The sequence below is a fragment of the Plenodomus lingam genome (genome assembly GCF_022343315.1).
Source record: "Plenodomus lingam strain CAN1 chromosome Unknown contig_8, whole genome shotgun sequence".
Taxonomy (NCBI): Eukaryota; Fungi; Ascomycota; class Dothideomycetes; order Pleosporales; family Leptosphaeriaceae; genus Plenodomus; species Plenodomus lingam.
This window is the reverse complement of record NW_027093972.1, coordinates 379986-393736: the sequence shown is the minus strand read 5'-3', so window position 1 is coordinate 393736 and position 13751 is coordinate 379986. Positions and strand designations below refer to the sequence as shown.

The 13751-nt window shown below is 52.7% G+C and overlaps 7 protein-coding genes across 7 annotated transcripts; 4 read left to right on the top strand and 3 right to left on the bottom strand.

The window, feature by feature from the left end:
* Nucleotides 1-466: 466 nt before the first annotated feature.
* Nucleotides 467-1588, bottom strand: IAQ61_010172 (uncharacterized protein; the record flags this gene model as incomplete). Its single annotated transcript, XM_003841499.1, has 2 exons — nucleotides 467-1360; nucleotides 1415-1588. 2 exons carry the CDS (start codon nucleotides 1586-1588, stop codon nucleotides 467-469), a joined length of 1068 nt encoding a protein of 355 aa, XP_003841547.1.
* A 929-nt stretch (nucleotides 1589-2517) lies between these two features.
* On the top strand, nucleotides 2518-4036 carry IAQ61_010171 (uncharacterized protein; the record flags this gene model as incomplete). Its single annotated transcript, XM_003841497.1, has 2 exons — nucleotides 2518-3961; nucleotides 4014-4036. The coding sequence occupies 2 exons, from the start codon at nucleotides 2518-2520 to the stop codon at nucleotides 4034-4036; spliced, it is 1467 nt and encodes a 488-aa protein (XP_003841545.1).
* A 510-nt stretch (nucleotides 4037-4546) lies between these two features.
* IAQ61_010170 (uncharacterized protein) lies at nucleotides 4547-5667 on the bottom strand (the record flags this gene model as incomplete). The annotated part of the gene is made up of 2 exons (XM_003841496.2): nucleotides 4547-5459; nucleotides 5555-5667. 2 exons carry the CDS (start codon nucleotides 5665-5667, stop codon nucleotides 4547-4549), a joined length of 1026 nt encoding a protein of 341 aa, XP_003841544.2.
* Nucleotides 5668-6323: 656 nt separating this feature from the next.
* Nucleotides 6324-7515, bottom strand: IAQ61_010169 (uncharacterized protein; the record flags this gene model as incomplete). The annotated part of the gene is made up of 3 exons (XM_003841495.2): nucleotides 7210-7515; nucleotides 6402-7145; nucleotides 6324-6346 (listed from the first exon to the last, which is right to left on the bottom strand). Exons 1-3 carry the CDS (start codon nucleotides 7391-7393, stop codon nucleotides 6324-6326), a joined length of 951 nt encoding a protein of 316 aa, XP_003841543.1. The 5' UTR covers nucleotides 7394-7515.
* A 556-nt stretch (nucleotides 7516-8071) lies between these two features.
* Nucleotides 8072-9290, top strand: IAQ61_010168 (uncharacterized protein; the record flags this gene model as incomplete). The annotated part of the gene is made up of 7 exons (XM_003841494.1): nucleotides 8072-8113; nucleotides 8171-8225; nucleotides 8278-8298; nucleotides 8354-8485; nucleotides 8538-8685; nucleotides 8740-9183; nucleotides 9233-9290. The coding sequence occupies 7 exons, from the start codon at nucleotides 8072-8074 to the stop codon at nucleotides 9288-9290; spliced, it is 900 nt and encodes a 299-aa protein (XP_003841542.1).
* Nucleotides 9291-9487: 197 nt separating this feature from the next.
* Nucleotides 9488-9807, top strand: IAQ61_010167 (uncharacterized protein; the record flags this gene model as incomplete). The annotated part of the gene is made up of 3 exons (XM_066098681.1): nucleotides 9488-9492; nucleotides 9547-9584; nucleotides 9635-9807. 3 exons carry the CDS (start codon nucleotides 9488-9490, stop codon nucleotides 9805-9807), a joined length of 216 nt encoding a protein of 71 aa, XP_065951226.1.
* A 291-nt stretch (nucleotides 9808-10098) lies between these two features.
* On the top strand, nucleotides 10099-13383 carry IAQ61_010166 (uncharacterized protein; the record flags this gene model as incomplete). The annotated part of the gene is made up of 1 exon (XM_003841493.2): nucleotides 10099-13383. One exon carries the CDS (start codon nucleotides 10099-10101, stop codon nucleotides 13381-13383), a length of 3285 nt encoding a protein of 1094 aa, XP_003841541.2.
* Nucleotides 13384-13751: the final 368 nt, after the last annotated feature.

The window sequence follows — 13751 nt, the reverse complement described above, 5'->3', positions numbered from 1 at the left end:
CAGTGGGATCCGTTTCAAATGACAGCTGCCCATTACAGCAACCACATCTCTCTTCCTAGCATCCGCTCCTTATCAGGCCAAGGACCCTGAATTGGGCTAGAACAACCTTTGGGCAAGATTTTGCGCCCATAACAGACTCCGGGCGCTTGCGAGGACTGGGACATCCTGTCGAGAAGTTCTGGCGCACTCGTGCTGATGGGTTGAGCGGGACAGACGTGGGGTCAGACACCCAGGTTCAGCCCTTCTCATCACAGGCGCGCGGGTGTGTGTTTGAGGAATTCACTGCAAGTGAGACACACCATAGCAATGCGAAAGCGACATGATCCAAAGCCGTAGAGAAGTTTTGAGTACACCGCCACAGGCCTTGAGTGTTGCAGACGCGCGCGCGCGCGTGTATGTGTATAGAGACACGAAATCAGTTCCGCAATATGGGCAGAATGCGTGGCTTTTGGAGAACAAAGTCTTCTCAATCCTCCAAATCCCGGCCAAAGTCTATCAAACGCAGCCTCTTTGCGTCTTTGGGATGGAATTGTGCAATCCTTGCCCTAACCAAGAACCTTGATGCTGCTGAGTCTCTCTCGAGCAGGAAGTATGCCTTGCCTCCTCCAGGTCCCCTGAGGACAGCAAAGAGGCTACTGATTAGTTGCCTCATCTCAGCATCAGCAGCTTCAGCTTCCGTGGGCGGTGTCTCGTCGTCCTCAACCACAGTGGCAGCTTTTTCACCCCATATCTGGTCGATTCTTCGCTGCCGCGTCCTATCGGACACGGTTCTCTTCGAAGATCTTGCTTTTCCTTTCTTGGTGAAGCCAGCTGCAAGTGTGTCCTCCTGCACATCAAGCATGTCGCCAACAACAGGGCCTCCCAATTCTTCGGCTGCAAGCATGGAAGATAAGTAGTCGTTGATGAAGTCGTTCATAGCTTCGCCAAAACGCGCAGTATCTGCGTCGTATCGATCTTTCTGGGCACGCTTCGCTGCAATCAGTTCCCGTGCAAGCTGGGCAGGGGTCTTTTGTGAGCGATTCTCATAATGTGCTTGAAGACGCTCAATGCGGGTTTCCATGGTTTGCGTAAGTAGATTCGCATCGTGCAGGTTTGCTTCCTCTCCTCGTAGCGCAATCTCTGCTTTGCTGAGCTGTACCTGGGTAGCGGAGATGGCCTCCTTGATCCCCTGGACATTCTGCTGAAGGCTACGCAGTGCCAGTAATGCTGGAAGGAGAGAGCTGCATGTTGGGAGGCAGGTAGCAGTTGGTCTCAGACGTTGGTACGCGTCTTTGACCGCGAGAAGTTGTTGCAGTTTTTGGAGAGGGTCTTGCGAAGCACATGCAGTAGTTTCCACATCGATACCTGATTGGTTTCGTAACTAATAGAAAACCGTCAGTGGGTTTTCGTCAATATTGTCGCCTCGTTGCCTCACTCTTTCCAGCGCTGCTTGTTGTTCCTGAACGCTTTCCTGTAGTTCCTTCACTGTTTGGTCGAGACGCGCCTCGGTATCTGACGCGTCAAGATCCATCTGCCCATTGGACATGTCACGAGAGACGGTTGCATATTCTCTGATGTATGAAATGCTCTCACTCTGCCGTTGTGCCATTGTGGGACTCAGTCGGGTGCTTGTGCAGATGGCCCGCAGAATGCGTGCTGAATCGAAGTGATGCAAAGATATCTCTTACTAGCTCACGATTGCCTTGGAACCAATACCATCCCCTCTGTCTGATTACGTGCCAAGGATATACAACGAGTGTTTGCACTTGCAAACGTTAAGCGTTGGGAATGAGTACTCTACTTTGCTGACTGCTTACGTACCCAGCAACATTGAATGTGGTGGAGCCATGTCACGTGCGCCAAGCCCGACAACGATCCTCGCCCACTTTCCTTTCGGGCCGTCTCCACAACACTCTGCGCAACTTCCTCCCTTACACGCACCGACGACTCTCTCCCATCATCCACCCCCGAGTCCCTTCTCCAGCAGCACCTCGATCCCTTCCTCATCTCGAAACTCTTCATTGAATTCATTGAAGCGGAAGCTGCGCCTGCGTGTAGTGCCCTCTGAGACGCCGGCCTGTTATCCGAGAAGGTTTGACGGACGAGCTTTCTTCTTTCCTTGGGCGAGTTTCTTCTCCTACTCGACTTCACGTCCCGAAGCACTCACCTGTCCGAGCCCCTTCGCCCCATCTGCACCAGCACCAACACCAGCACCAACACCAGCACCATCACCATCACCAGCACCAGCACCACGATACCTCACTAAACGAGGCATTCACTCTCCAGAGCACTGCACCACTTGCACGCTCCCAGCACATCACGCTCCGACGGATCCACCTCCTCGCACTCTACACAACACAATCGCAGCTCCTCCCCTACCGCCAGCACACCCGCTTTCTTTCACGGCCCCCGCTGTACATAACATCGCAAATAATCGAGATCAATTGAACAAAATCTCCGCGTCTCACTTGTGAGCCTTTCCGGATCGTGAAAGCGTAGAAGCTCATTCTCAACATTCAAGACTTATATACAGAAATAATGTCTGCATCACCCACGATCGCAGCTTCCTCGACCAAGCGGCCGTTGGAGGAGCCTTCCTCGCCTGCCGGGCCTAACGAACAGCCTGATGCCAAGCGCCCTGCCCTCGACAAGACGGTGAGCGAGCCCACTACCGACGAGATTGAGACGGCGCAGCCAGTCAAGGGCGAAGGTATTGCGACTGAAGACATCAAACAAGACGGCGCTCAGCCGGATGTGGACGTTGTTGATGCTGTTGCCGAGAATGGTGTAGAGAATGTCCAGCCTGACACCGTTGTCCCGGATGCACCCTCAATCCTCGAGACTCAACCCATCCAATCTACTTCTGGCGCCAACGGCCGACCTCTCAGCCATAATCAGCAAGTTGACGAGACCAATTGGCTACATGTGCGTGCCTGTATCGGCACCAGTGAGGCCGCCACTATCATTGGCAAGGGTGGTGAGAACGTCACTCAGATTCGACGTCTGTCTGGTGCCAAGTGTACTGTCAGCGACTACTCTCGAGGTGCCGTCGAGCGCATCTTGACCGTGAGTGGTCAGGTCGATGCTGTCTCCAAGGCGTTTGGCCTCATCGTACGTACCCTCAACCAAGAGGACCTCGAGACACCTTCCACATCCACCTCGAAGGCATACCCTATGCGACTACTGATCCCCCACATCCTCATTGGCTCCATCATCGGGAAGGCTGGTGTCCGCATTCGTGAGATTCAGGAGGCCTCAAACGCTAAGCTGAACGCATCTGACACCCTTCTCCCCAACTCCGGCGAGCGCTCATTGGTTGTACTTGGTGTTGCTGATGCAGTGCACATTGCAGTGTACTATGTCGCTCAGACTCTGGTTGAACAACTGACAGAGCGTTTCGGTGGTCCTGCTGCTTCTCAGTACGCGACTCGCAGTGGTATGGCAGCCAACGTGGTCCCAGGTGGTATGTCTGTCCAACCCTACGTCCCTCAACCAGCCGGAGGGCAGTATTCCCATCCTCAGAACTTCCGCCGCGAACCCACTCAGCGCACCCCTGCCCATGGTGGCTACGGTGCGGCTCACATGCATGGTGGCCAGCCACCTCAACCTTCGCCTTATGGTCATCCAAATATGCCTTATGGGGCCGGCTCACCTGGTCGTGCTCCCTATGGCGGTCCTGCAGCACCCACTTCGTATGGTGGCCACCATGCGGCAGCTCCCGTTGCGCATGGCTCTACTCCCATGCAGCCAGCCGTGGGTAGCATGCCTGGACAGCCACTAACACAGCAAATCTTCATTCCTAACGATATGGTCGGTGCTATCATTGGAAAGGGAGGTGCAAAGATCAACGAGATCCGTCAGCTTAGTGGTAGCATGATCAAGATTAACGAGCCTACTGACAACAGTAATGAACGCCTTGTAACCATCACTGGCACCCAAGAATGCAACCAAATGGCTCTGTACATGTTGTACTCCAGGCTTGGTAAGAATAGCCCGCCCCACGCTGTCTAGATCTAGTGCTAACGACCCTGCAGAGTCTGAAAAGCATCGCATCTAGTCAAGGTTCTAGATTTCGACTTAACAATCTGTTCTTGATACGATCGTGAACGGATGCTTTCCTCCAGGTTAGGTCGAACGTGCTTTGGGATGCATGAAACAGGAGCAAGGCGCAATGGATCTGGATTTTGAGATACTGTAGGTAGGATGATCTTTGAGCAGCACGCTCAGGCTATCTGTGCTACGTGTGGTCACTGAACTGCGTCTCATGGAACTAGTGCATGCACTTCTTCGGGCGGATTCTGTCTTTCACTTTGCCTCTTTCGAAAGAAAGTTTGCGCGACATGTGAATATCTGGTATCTATCAAAATTTCTCAAAAAAACATAATCCTGCAAAGTCCACTATGAAAGATCTTAAAAGTGGACAGTATCAATTCAGTGCAACGTGTCTGTTCGCTGGTGTGGAACGATAAATTTCATCGCGGCTTTCATCCTAAGGAATCTACAAAAAGACCATTAATGACTATGCAATGCTACGCTATGATGATACAACTGAACAGATGAACCCCACTTAACGGCCTAAAAACACATCTCCACACCTCTCTGTTTCCTCATGCTCATGATACAAAGCACACCTCGCTCCTCTCCATGGCTTGCACGCTTCCCACTTTCTCATCCGCTTCACCTCACCTCCCTCTCCACTCGCTCCGCCAGACGTATCCGCCTCCTCGTTCTCGACAACCTCCCACTTGCCCCGACCGTCCTCCCAGCCGGCCATGGCAACACCAGCCTCCACGCAGCGCGTACAAAACGCCAAGCAGCAGTCCTCACATGCGACGGCACCATACCGCGGAGGAAGCACGGCACGGCAATGATCGCAGGACCGAGAGACGTGCCATGATTCGGGACACCACATGCGTAGACGATGGCGCTGCATAGCCTGTGCACATGGACGTTTGAGCTGCACAGTCAAGTCACGGAGGAATGCGGCGTGCCACCAATCACTGTGTCCTTCGAGCAGTCGATCTGTCTTCTTGAAGGCGAAGAGATCGAGTACGAGTGTGCGCAGGGGTGCCGAGTCACGAATCTGCTCGTACAGTATGCGGGTATCGGAAGGTGTCAGAACGCTGTTTGTGCGATCGGCCAGTTCACTGATGACATCCACCACAGTGTTTCTGGCAGCTTCGAGGCCGAGACGGTCCGCCAGCGTGTATACGTGTAGTAATGTGTAGTAAGCGGGTCGTCCATCTTTAAAAGGCGCAGGGAGCACAGAGGTGTAGAGCCAGGAGACAAGCAGTTGGAAATGTGAAACGTCAATGTCTTGAAGGGTGATTGTGTTGGAGGAGGATTCGAGAAAGGGGCCAGTGAGGGCGGCGCGGAAGTAGGAGGATTGGCTCGTTAAGAGAGAAGTGTGGATGTGGAATGGCGTGGCTTTGGGACCTATGAGGAGGGTTGAGGTACGAGTGAAGTCGGAGGGATTGGCTCTACGAAGCACGGGTGGGTTAGTTTGCTATGCGCAGTAGAGGATGGAGCCTTGTGACTGGGTCACAAAATGAGCTCCCTTACGTGGACGACATACCTTAGTTCACCAGGTCTTGTGCCCGTCCAGGTGTAGGGTGGGGGCAGGTTGGGTGTTGGAATGCGCGCCTTGTCGGTTGAAGGTACGTTGCGTGGGAACACAGTGAGCGTCATCTCTCCCCCTTGTACACAAAGGACACCGAAGAAAATAAGAACCCAACACTGTGAGCGACGGCTGTTCAATACGAGATCGATCGACAAATGCCTCGAGAAGGGAATCGTGGCAAACCTGAAGTTATGAGCGACGTAATGGCTTCCGGCTCCGGTAATACTGCATGGTCACCGCAAGCGGGCTTCGAAGATGTACTGTGGAATGTGTTTCGGAATGCATGTCTAGCTATATGCGCAGCGCAGCGAACAAACAGGCCAGATAAAAGTCCATGGCTGTATGATTATCTTGTGGATGCGTGCAGCTGATGGTGTCGGCTTTGTTGTCGCCAAACCCCAGACGAGCAAACCTCGCGGCCGGAAGCGGGTCTTTGTTGTCTCGACAAAGCCATGGGACCGGGCGGGGCTGTATAGTAAGCCAACGACATCAACGACATCAGGTGTACAGAAATAGATAGAAGTGAGATGAGAGTGGAATAGTGATTTTTGTGCTAATTAAGTGTGAAATGAGGACATTTGGGCTTATTCTTTACACATGCCTGGGGACACTACCCCGCCAACTTTTTACACGGCCGTTAGATGCCCCAAGACTGACGAGAGGAACGATGCATTACGAAATGGTATGAGGAAAGAGTCGCAATTACCGACTGCATGATGGCCGCTTACTCAACAAAGCTCTTGACATCTTATAATAAGTTAGTATTTGTTCTAGGTTGGTGTAGACGGCAGTCCCGACTTACTGTTCAACCATCTGATGTACTCCTTCTGCTCTTTTTGGTCTATGTAGTCGGGAATGAAGAGGGCCAGGCGGGTGTTGATGCCGCGCTCCTCGAGATACTTCTCGAGCAAGATCTGTAGGTCTTCGTCGAGGTTGTTGAAGGGAGGGCCGGTGTAGAGCGTTCGCCTTTGCCAGTCCTTCTCAGCGGTGGCCGGGTCAGCGAGGTCGGCAGAGGGGAAGTATACGAGGTCCTCGATCAGGAAATCGCCATCTTGAGCGGTGGCCTCGATGGAAAGCGCACCCTTGCCAGGGCGCTCGATGCGGATGCTGGCGTGGGCAGGGAAGCCCTGCTGCTGGCCATCGTCCTCGTAGTCATCCTCGAGCTCCTCACGGTCAGCAGGCGAAACACGGTCCTCGGGTGCGACGCGTACATTGCCATCCTGTGTCCTGCCCTGGTTGATGGCGCCCTTGGTGTTGGCGCCACCTGACTGGCCCTCGATGTCGGCATCATCGTACATGGCACCGTCTTCAGCAAGCTCCTCTTCGGGCCCGTTGTTGTTGAGGTCGGCGGTGCTGAATGTGAGGCGAATCTTCTCGTCACCAAAGGTGCGCGTCAGAACGACCTCCTGGTGGCCGGGCCGGTCTTCAATCTCAAAAGGGCTGTTCTCCAGGTACTCCTTGATGTTTGCAGAGAGATCGTCGTCCTCCTTCATATCCTCCTCCATGGCGATTTCGCTCTGGAGTTTTGCGACCAGCTCGTCATTGACTTGCGCCATTGTTAGTCTTCCCGCACCGTCTCGTGCGACGAATGGGAGAGAGCGAATACATACCAGCAGTGCTCTCTTGTCTCCGCGCCGAAATGGAGAAGGCGCATGTGAGTCTTGGGATGGCGGGCGTCCATGCTGGCTGGAAAGCGGTGCTCTGGCGCAACAACGAAGGCTGGCGGACAGCCTTGGTGGAGAGGCGGGCTGCTGATCGCGGGGCGCTGCGGGCGAGGTTTCGCACGGCGAGCATGGTGAAGCAGATGAGAGACGATTGTGTGTATAGTGATGAGGGTATATGGTGGTGTGTGTGTGTGTGTGTGTGTGTGTGTGTGTGTGTGTGTGTGTGTGCGGTGTGTTTGCTGTGTGCGCTGTATGCGCAGTGTGCAGTGTGAGTGTGAGTGTGTGTGTGAGTGTGTGAGTGTGAGTGTGAGTGTGTGAGTGTGTGAGTGTGTGAGTGTGTGAGTGTGTAGGATGCAGAAATGATGATGTTGATAGCGCTGTTGAAGTTCTGCACTTTTTTCGCGAAGGCGGTCAAGGTAGTCGAAACTCCGATCACTTTTATATGCCATCGCCGCCACTAACGTTATCGGCTGGCGACGAGGCCCGAGGGGCTTCAATTCCAATGAGACAGATAGCGGTATCTCTTTTGCTTGCTCCATCTCGCCCAGCAACGTTGCCATGCCACTGCAGAACCTGTGACTGTCTATGAATTGGCCTAGTGTAGAGTATTGCGCTGCGGTTAATTCACAATCGCCTACTCGTAACTGTTCATCTCTACCTACGTCGCCGCTCTCTGCACGCCCACCACCCAACTTAGGCCTCTCCATCATCCGCACGCGATAGTCAGGCGAAGGCCCCCAGCGCCAGCTTTGGAGAATTTTCTTGTAGCGCGCTTCACGAGAAGGACAGTGGCTCAGCACGCGCCATCATGGCTACCGCAACCGCAACCGCATCCACAGAGAAGAGGAAGGTCAGGGCATGCAGTCGTCTTGGTGGTTTCTACTGCTAATCATCAGTCCAATCGCAGCCGAGCGCAATGCGGTCCATCTTAGCAGGCGCAACGGCAGGAGCTGTAGAAATATGTAATCATCCTCCGCCCCGTCTTCGCCGTATACGGCACTGACTCTGACACAGCAATCACATACCCCGCCGAGTGTACGCAGGCTGCAATCCCACGTCGTGCAGAACAACCCCCCTAACCAGCTCGCAGTCGCCAAGACACGCTCCCAACTCAATCGTAGACTGGCAGACGGAAAGAAGCTCCCTTGGCCACCGTTTGGCAAGCAATGGTACGCAGGATGCACAACCTTGATCATCGGCAACTCGTTGAAGGCCGGCATAAGTGCGTTTGCAGCAGTCTGATCGTGTTCAGACACGGCTCTGATAAACTACAGGATTCGTCGCGTTTGACATGTACAAGAATCTGCTCGCAGATGCCGAGGGCAAGGTATCAGGTCCTGCGACAGTAATTGCAGGCTTTGGTGCTGGAGCCACAGAGTCCCTGTTAGCAGTAACGCCATTCGAGAGTATCAAGACACAATTGTAAGCTGCCTGTGCCCAGTCTTGGACATGACAAAAGTACTGACGCTCATATAGAATTGACGATCGGAAAGCCGCAAAACCTCGCATGCGAGGCTTCCTCCACGGTTCGAGGATCATTGCGCAAGAAAAGGGCATCCGCGGCTTCTTCCAGGGTTTCCTTCCCACGACTGCACGACAGGCTGCCAACTCGGCCGTACGGTTCTCTAGTTACACATCGCTCAAGCAATTAGCACAGTCGTACGTTGCGCCAGGAGAGAAGCTGGGAGCCGTGAGCACCTTTGGCCTCGGCGGTCTTGCTGGTATCATAACAGTGTACACCACTATGCCCATCGATACCGTGAAGACGCGTATGCAGTCAATAGAAGCGCGGGCTGTTTATAAAAACAGCTTTGATTGTGTAGCCAAAATCTTTCGAAACGAAGGAATCTTGACCTTCTGGTCAGGCGCAATCCCACGACTAGGTCGCTTGATTCTCAGTGGTGGTATCGTCTTCACTATGTGAGTCTGCGCTATGACTTCTCTGTTGTACAAGCTAATTCCAGTCGAGGTACGAGAAATCGATGGAATTCATGGATAAACTTGATCCCCAAGGGCGATATATATAACTGGAATCTATAACTCCTAATATTGCTTTAAGATTGGGGGATGATGCTGTCGGGCCAGTAGAATGAGACAGAAGTAAGATGCGGAGAGACTAATGCACAGGTTCAAGAAGTAGATTCGGAACAAAATAAAAGCATATGCCCAGCCAACCGTGGAAAATTCATCCTCTCAACTTTAAAGAGTCATCTAAGGAGGGGCAATGATGTTAGTCAGACTCCAACTTGCGATTGAGTATGTTCAGGTACTGAGTTCGGTCAGGGGCTTACCCCACCCACGTCGTGACCAGTCCAGTCTAGGTACGATGCTGTGATAAGCATCGTAGTGAGAATAATTATTAACTTGCCAGTCAACCTCGGGGCATCAATTGAGATATCAGACTCATCTGCCAATCTCGCAGCGCTATACAGAGGATCGCGCTCAGTCAGAGGCTGCCAAACGCCATACGCGCTGGCAGAGAGATGCCGTGAGAGCTTGCCAAGTGAAGGGCATGTAAAAGAGGCACCATTCATAGGCAGTTGAGATGCTTCTACCAAGATACGTAGTGACACAGATAATGACTCCAAATGTCAGCAGTGAAGCCTACCTACTCCTCACATGGCTGCTAGTATGGTCTTGCCCAAGGCAGGTGCGTTGGTTGCCCTAGTAACCATTCTTCAGCTCAACAACATTGCAAGGGTGCACAGACACGCCACTTTCGGGTAAGCGCCAACGCCCCAAGCATCAAGAAACCTCGAACTCCCTTGAACAAACCAAGGCTCACCTGCTATTGCGCGATCTGGCTGCTATTTGCACATATCTCAATCACTAAGCATGTACCGATACACCGCGGGCACGCCATGTCCGGCACCGCAATCATCTTATGCCGGCAGCTACTACAGTGACCGTGGATATGACCTGTCTGCATACGCGCCAGGCTATGCACCAGACGACACCACCGCAAACATCGAATACACGACAGAGGTCAAGGCTGATGCACGACCACGCCAGACAAAACCACGGAGACCGGTGCGCAACTTGCACAAACCTGCATTCAACCCATCACTGGACATTTTTGAAGATGTCGCGCAGGAGGATGACGACAAGCACCACCATCAGCAGACAGATTTAGGGGTGAAGAGGAGGATTCGCGCGTCTGTGATGCCAGATGGTGCACGGAAGAAGAGGAGCACCATCCTATCGCACCCGGCGCAAAAAATCCCAAAGGCTGTTCTTCCGCGCGTTCAAGAGTCCCTTCCAGAGAAACAACAGCGAGGACGCGTTTCGCACGCTCTGTCCGAACGCCACTTGTCCGATATGAATGCGACAGTACAGCTACATGAAGACCTGCTGGAGAAGAGGGATTCGAAGAAGCTAGGCCCCAAGAAAGACCCACGTCGAAGAACCATATACGTCCCATCTGACGATACTACCGTGGTAACAATTCACCCTGGACAGTCGACACACGTACCACGAAATCCAAGAGAAAAGTCTCCAGACATCGGGCTGGATCTGGTCACATTGTCAGAAGAAGAGGGGAACAATCTGCTTCCGGCCCTGAAGCGCGAGAAGAGAGCCCCGCGCAAGTCGCTTGCCGTTCCGCCAAAACGCGGACCACTGAGTACTTCATCGCGTTCGACACAAAGCGTCTCCTTCTCAAGCGATATCATGGGCCAAGGTGGTGGGAAGGAGAACCTGCCGCCTGGATTGGAGATTCTAGAGAGCAAGGGCAACGGAACTCACCGCATTGAAATCAATTTCTCTGCGGCAGACATCCAGAAGCCTGTTACAAAGTCTTCCAAGGTTCATTTCGACGGGGTGAAAGAAGTAGAGCGAACGCATCACGCGAAGAAACGGCCAGAGGGTACCCAAAAAAGGGCGCGGCCGCCTACAATCAATGATGACGCGCCGACCAAAGCGCACAAATCAAGAGCAGATGCGACTGCATCCATCGTAAATAGTAGGGCATCATTGCGCACAACCATCAAAGCAGAGAGGGCAAAACTGGCAAGAACGAAGCGTGTACCACTCTCATCGTCTCCTTTCTCAACCAACATTTCCCCTCCCACCGCACTTCGCCGACAACGAACTGAACAGGCACCGGTCACTATGATGCACGTTGTAGGCAAGCGATCACAAGCACCAGAAAAGTACCCTGTACTAGATGAAGACTTGGCGCAACCGGAGCTTTACGAGGATAATTGGCTCACTTACCAAGAGGTAGCCATAACCCAGCTTCTGAATGCAGTCTTCGACAAAGCCAACTCTAATTCCAACCTTGAACAAAGGTCTGCAGATTTGCGCAAGAAAATGCTGAGTTTGTACCACGATCCATCTATACCATCACTGCACAAGCGCCTCCAAGCTTCTCTGCAGTACGGTGCCTTGAGCATACCGAAAGACCTTCTCGCACAGACTTCAAGACTGAAAGATGACGTGGGTTTGCGCAAGAAGTTTCTCAACCTGTGGACGAAGTCATACGATCTCAGTGCTCTCCGCGCTGCAGCTGAAACCGTTATTGGTCGTCAAATCGCAACGCCATGCCGCTTGTCCACTGGTTCGACGACTTCAGACGATGGTTCTCGTCAATACCGTGCCGAGCGACGCGCGATCGAAGCTTTCTTGGACGCATTTCTTATCAAGAACGAGGATGCTGTGCGCGTGAAGACAGTAGGTGGTAGCATTGCTAGCCTCACCCGCAATGACGACGATTTCGGATCTCAGGGTTGGTCATGGAGGCGTACAGTACTGCGAAGTCTGATGCTCATTCTCTTACTAGACAAGGCGAAGTCAACCGCTATCCTCCCTGGTTGTCTATTCCAATCAACGTCAACTCACAAAACATCTGTCGAAGTTCTGCATCAGCTCTCACACATGCTGCTACCATCACTAGGTGACATCACCCGTCCTCTAGGCCACCTTACCTACAAGGTCAAACATGTGCAGTATCCACTACAGGAGTACACTTATCACATTGAAAATATTGCCATCGACCTCCGTGATGGTATTATGTTAACACGTCTTGTAGAGCTGTTGCTCTACTCACCTTCAGCACTTGTTGCACAGAACGAAGACAGTGTGGCGATCGCGATGCCCACTGGAGAATCACTTACCAGTTCATTCGATTTTGCGCAAAAGGAGAGCTGGGTTCTCTCTCAACATCTAAAGTATCCTGCGATCGGCCGTGCGCAGAAAGTGTACAATGTTCAGATCGCCCTTTCAGCTCTAACTAGGGAGCACAATGTCCCAAGCCATGCAGTCAGGAATATTCGAGCGGAGGAAATTGTTGACGGACACCGCGAGAAGACGCTTAGCCTCTTGTGGTCGCTTGTGGGTAAGTGTGGACTGGGACGGCTGGTCGACTGGCCTCACGTCGTGAAGGAGACCGAGCGCTTTCGTCAGCAGTGGTACAGGACTCGCGACAATTTTGGTGAGCGCGAGCTGGACTCAGACGAAGATGATCTCACAACCGATGTGGATGGGCTGGTATATCACACGCGTGTCCTTCTCTCCTGGTCCCGCTCGATCGCTCGCTTCCAAGGACTGCGCGTATCAAATCTCACAACCAGCTTCGCCGATCCAAAAGTCCTCGAGACCATTGTCGACAGATATCTGCCAGACACACTCTCTGTTGACGGCAAGTCCAGTCTCACCGCCAAACTTCGCGCGATAGGCTGTTCTACGTCGTTCATTTCGCTCTTTACATCAAGCCACAACGCCCGCTCCATTCCCTCACGCGACTTCACACTCCTCACGTTATCTTTTCTCGCATCGCGCCTCCTACCGCTCAGTATGATGCACCGTGCCGCGTCAACCATCCAAAGTGCATTTCGGAAGCACGTTGTGCGCAGACAGACGCGCCAACACATTGTTTTGCTTAAACTCGCACATGAAGCTGCTATTGTTGCACAAGCGAGGCAAAGGCTGGTGGATGCTGCGACTGTGATCCAGCAGCGTTGGAGGGCTGTGCTAGAGCAGAGGAAGAAGCAATTGGAGAAGGATGTATTAGCTTTTCAGGCATTAGCAAGAGGATGGGCGATTCGAAGATGGGTGAGACGTATTACAGCAGGAAGGGTTGGAGGTAGAGGGAAGCTCAGACGGATTCGTGGTGGATGGTGAGCATGATGTATCCTCGGAAACGACTTCGGATTGGATCCAGCAATGTGAGGTAGATGCCTGCCTATTCATGAGTTACGGAACCAGCATATTGTTTTGATTTGATGTATTGTTGGCTTAATACAAGATTGCTATCGTTCAGCTTGATATGGGTCCTTTGTGATGCTCTCGGCAAGGCCACGGGCTGCCACCTGCTGGCTCGTGCGAGAGATAAATCTCATAGGTTATTTGAGTGCTATCAGCCACATTTGTTCTAATTTCCATAACTTGTTACTACGGATTGTATCAAGATGTTCACATGCAAGCGTGTCGCGTAATACGCCACGCTGAACTAGTTATTTTTGTCTAAATGACCGGTTCCCTTGGGGCTG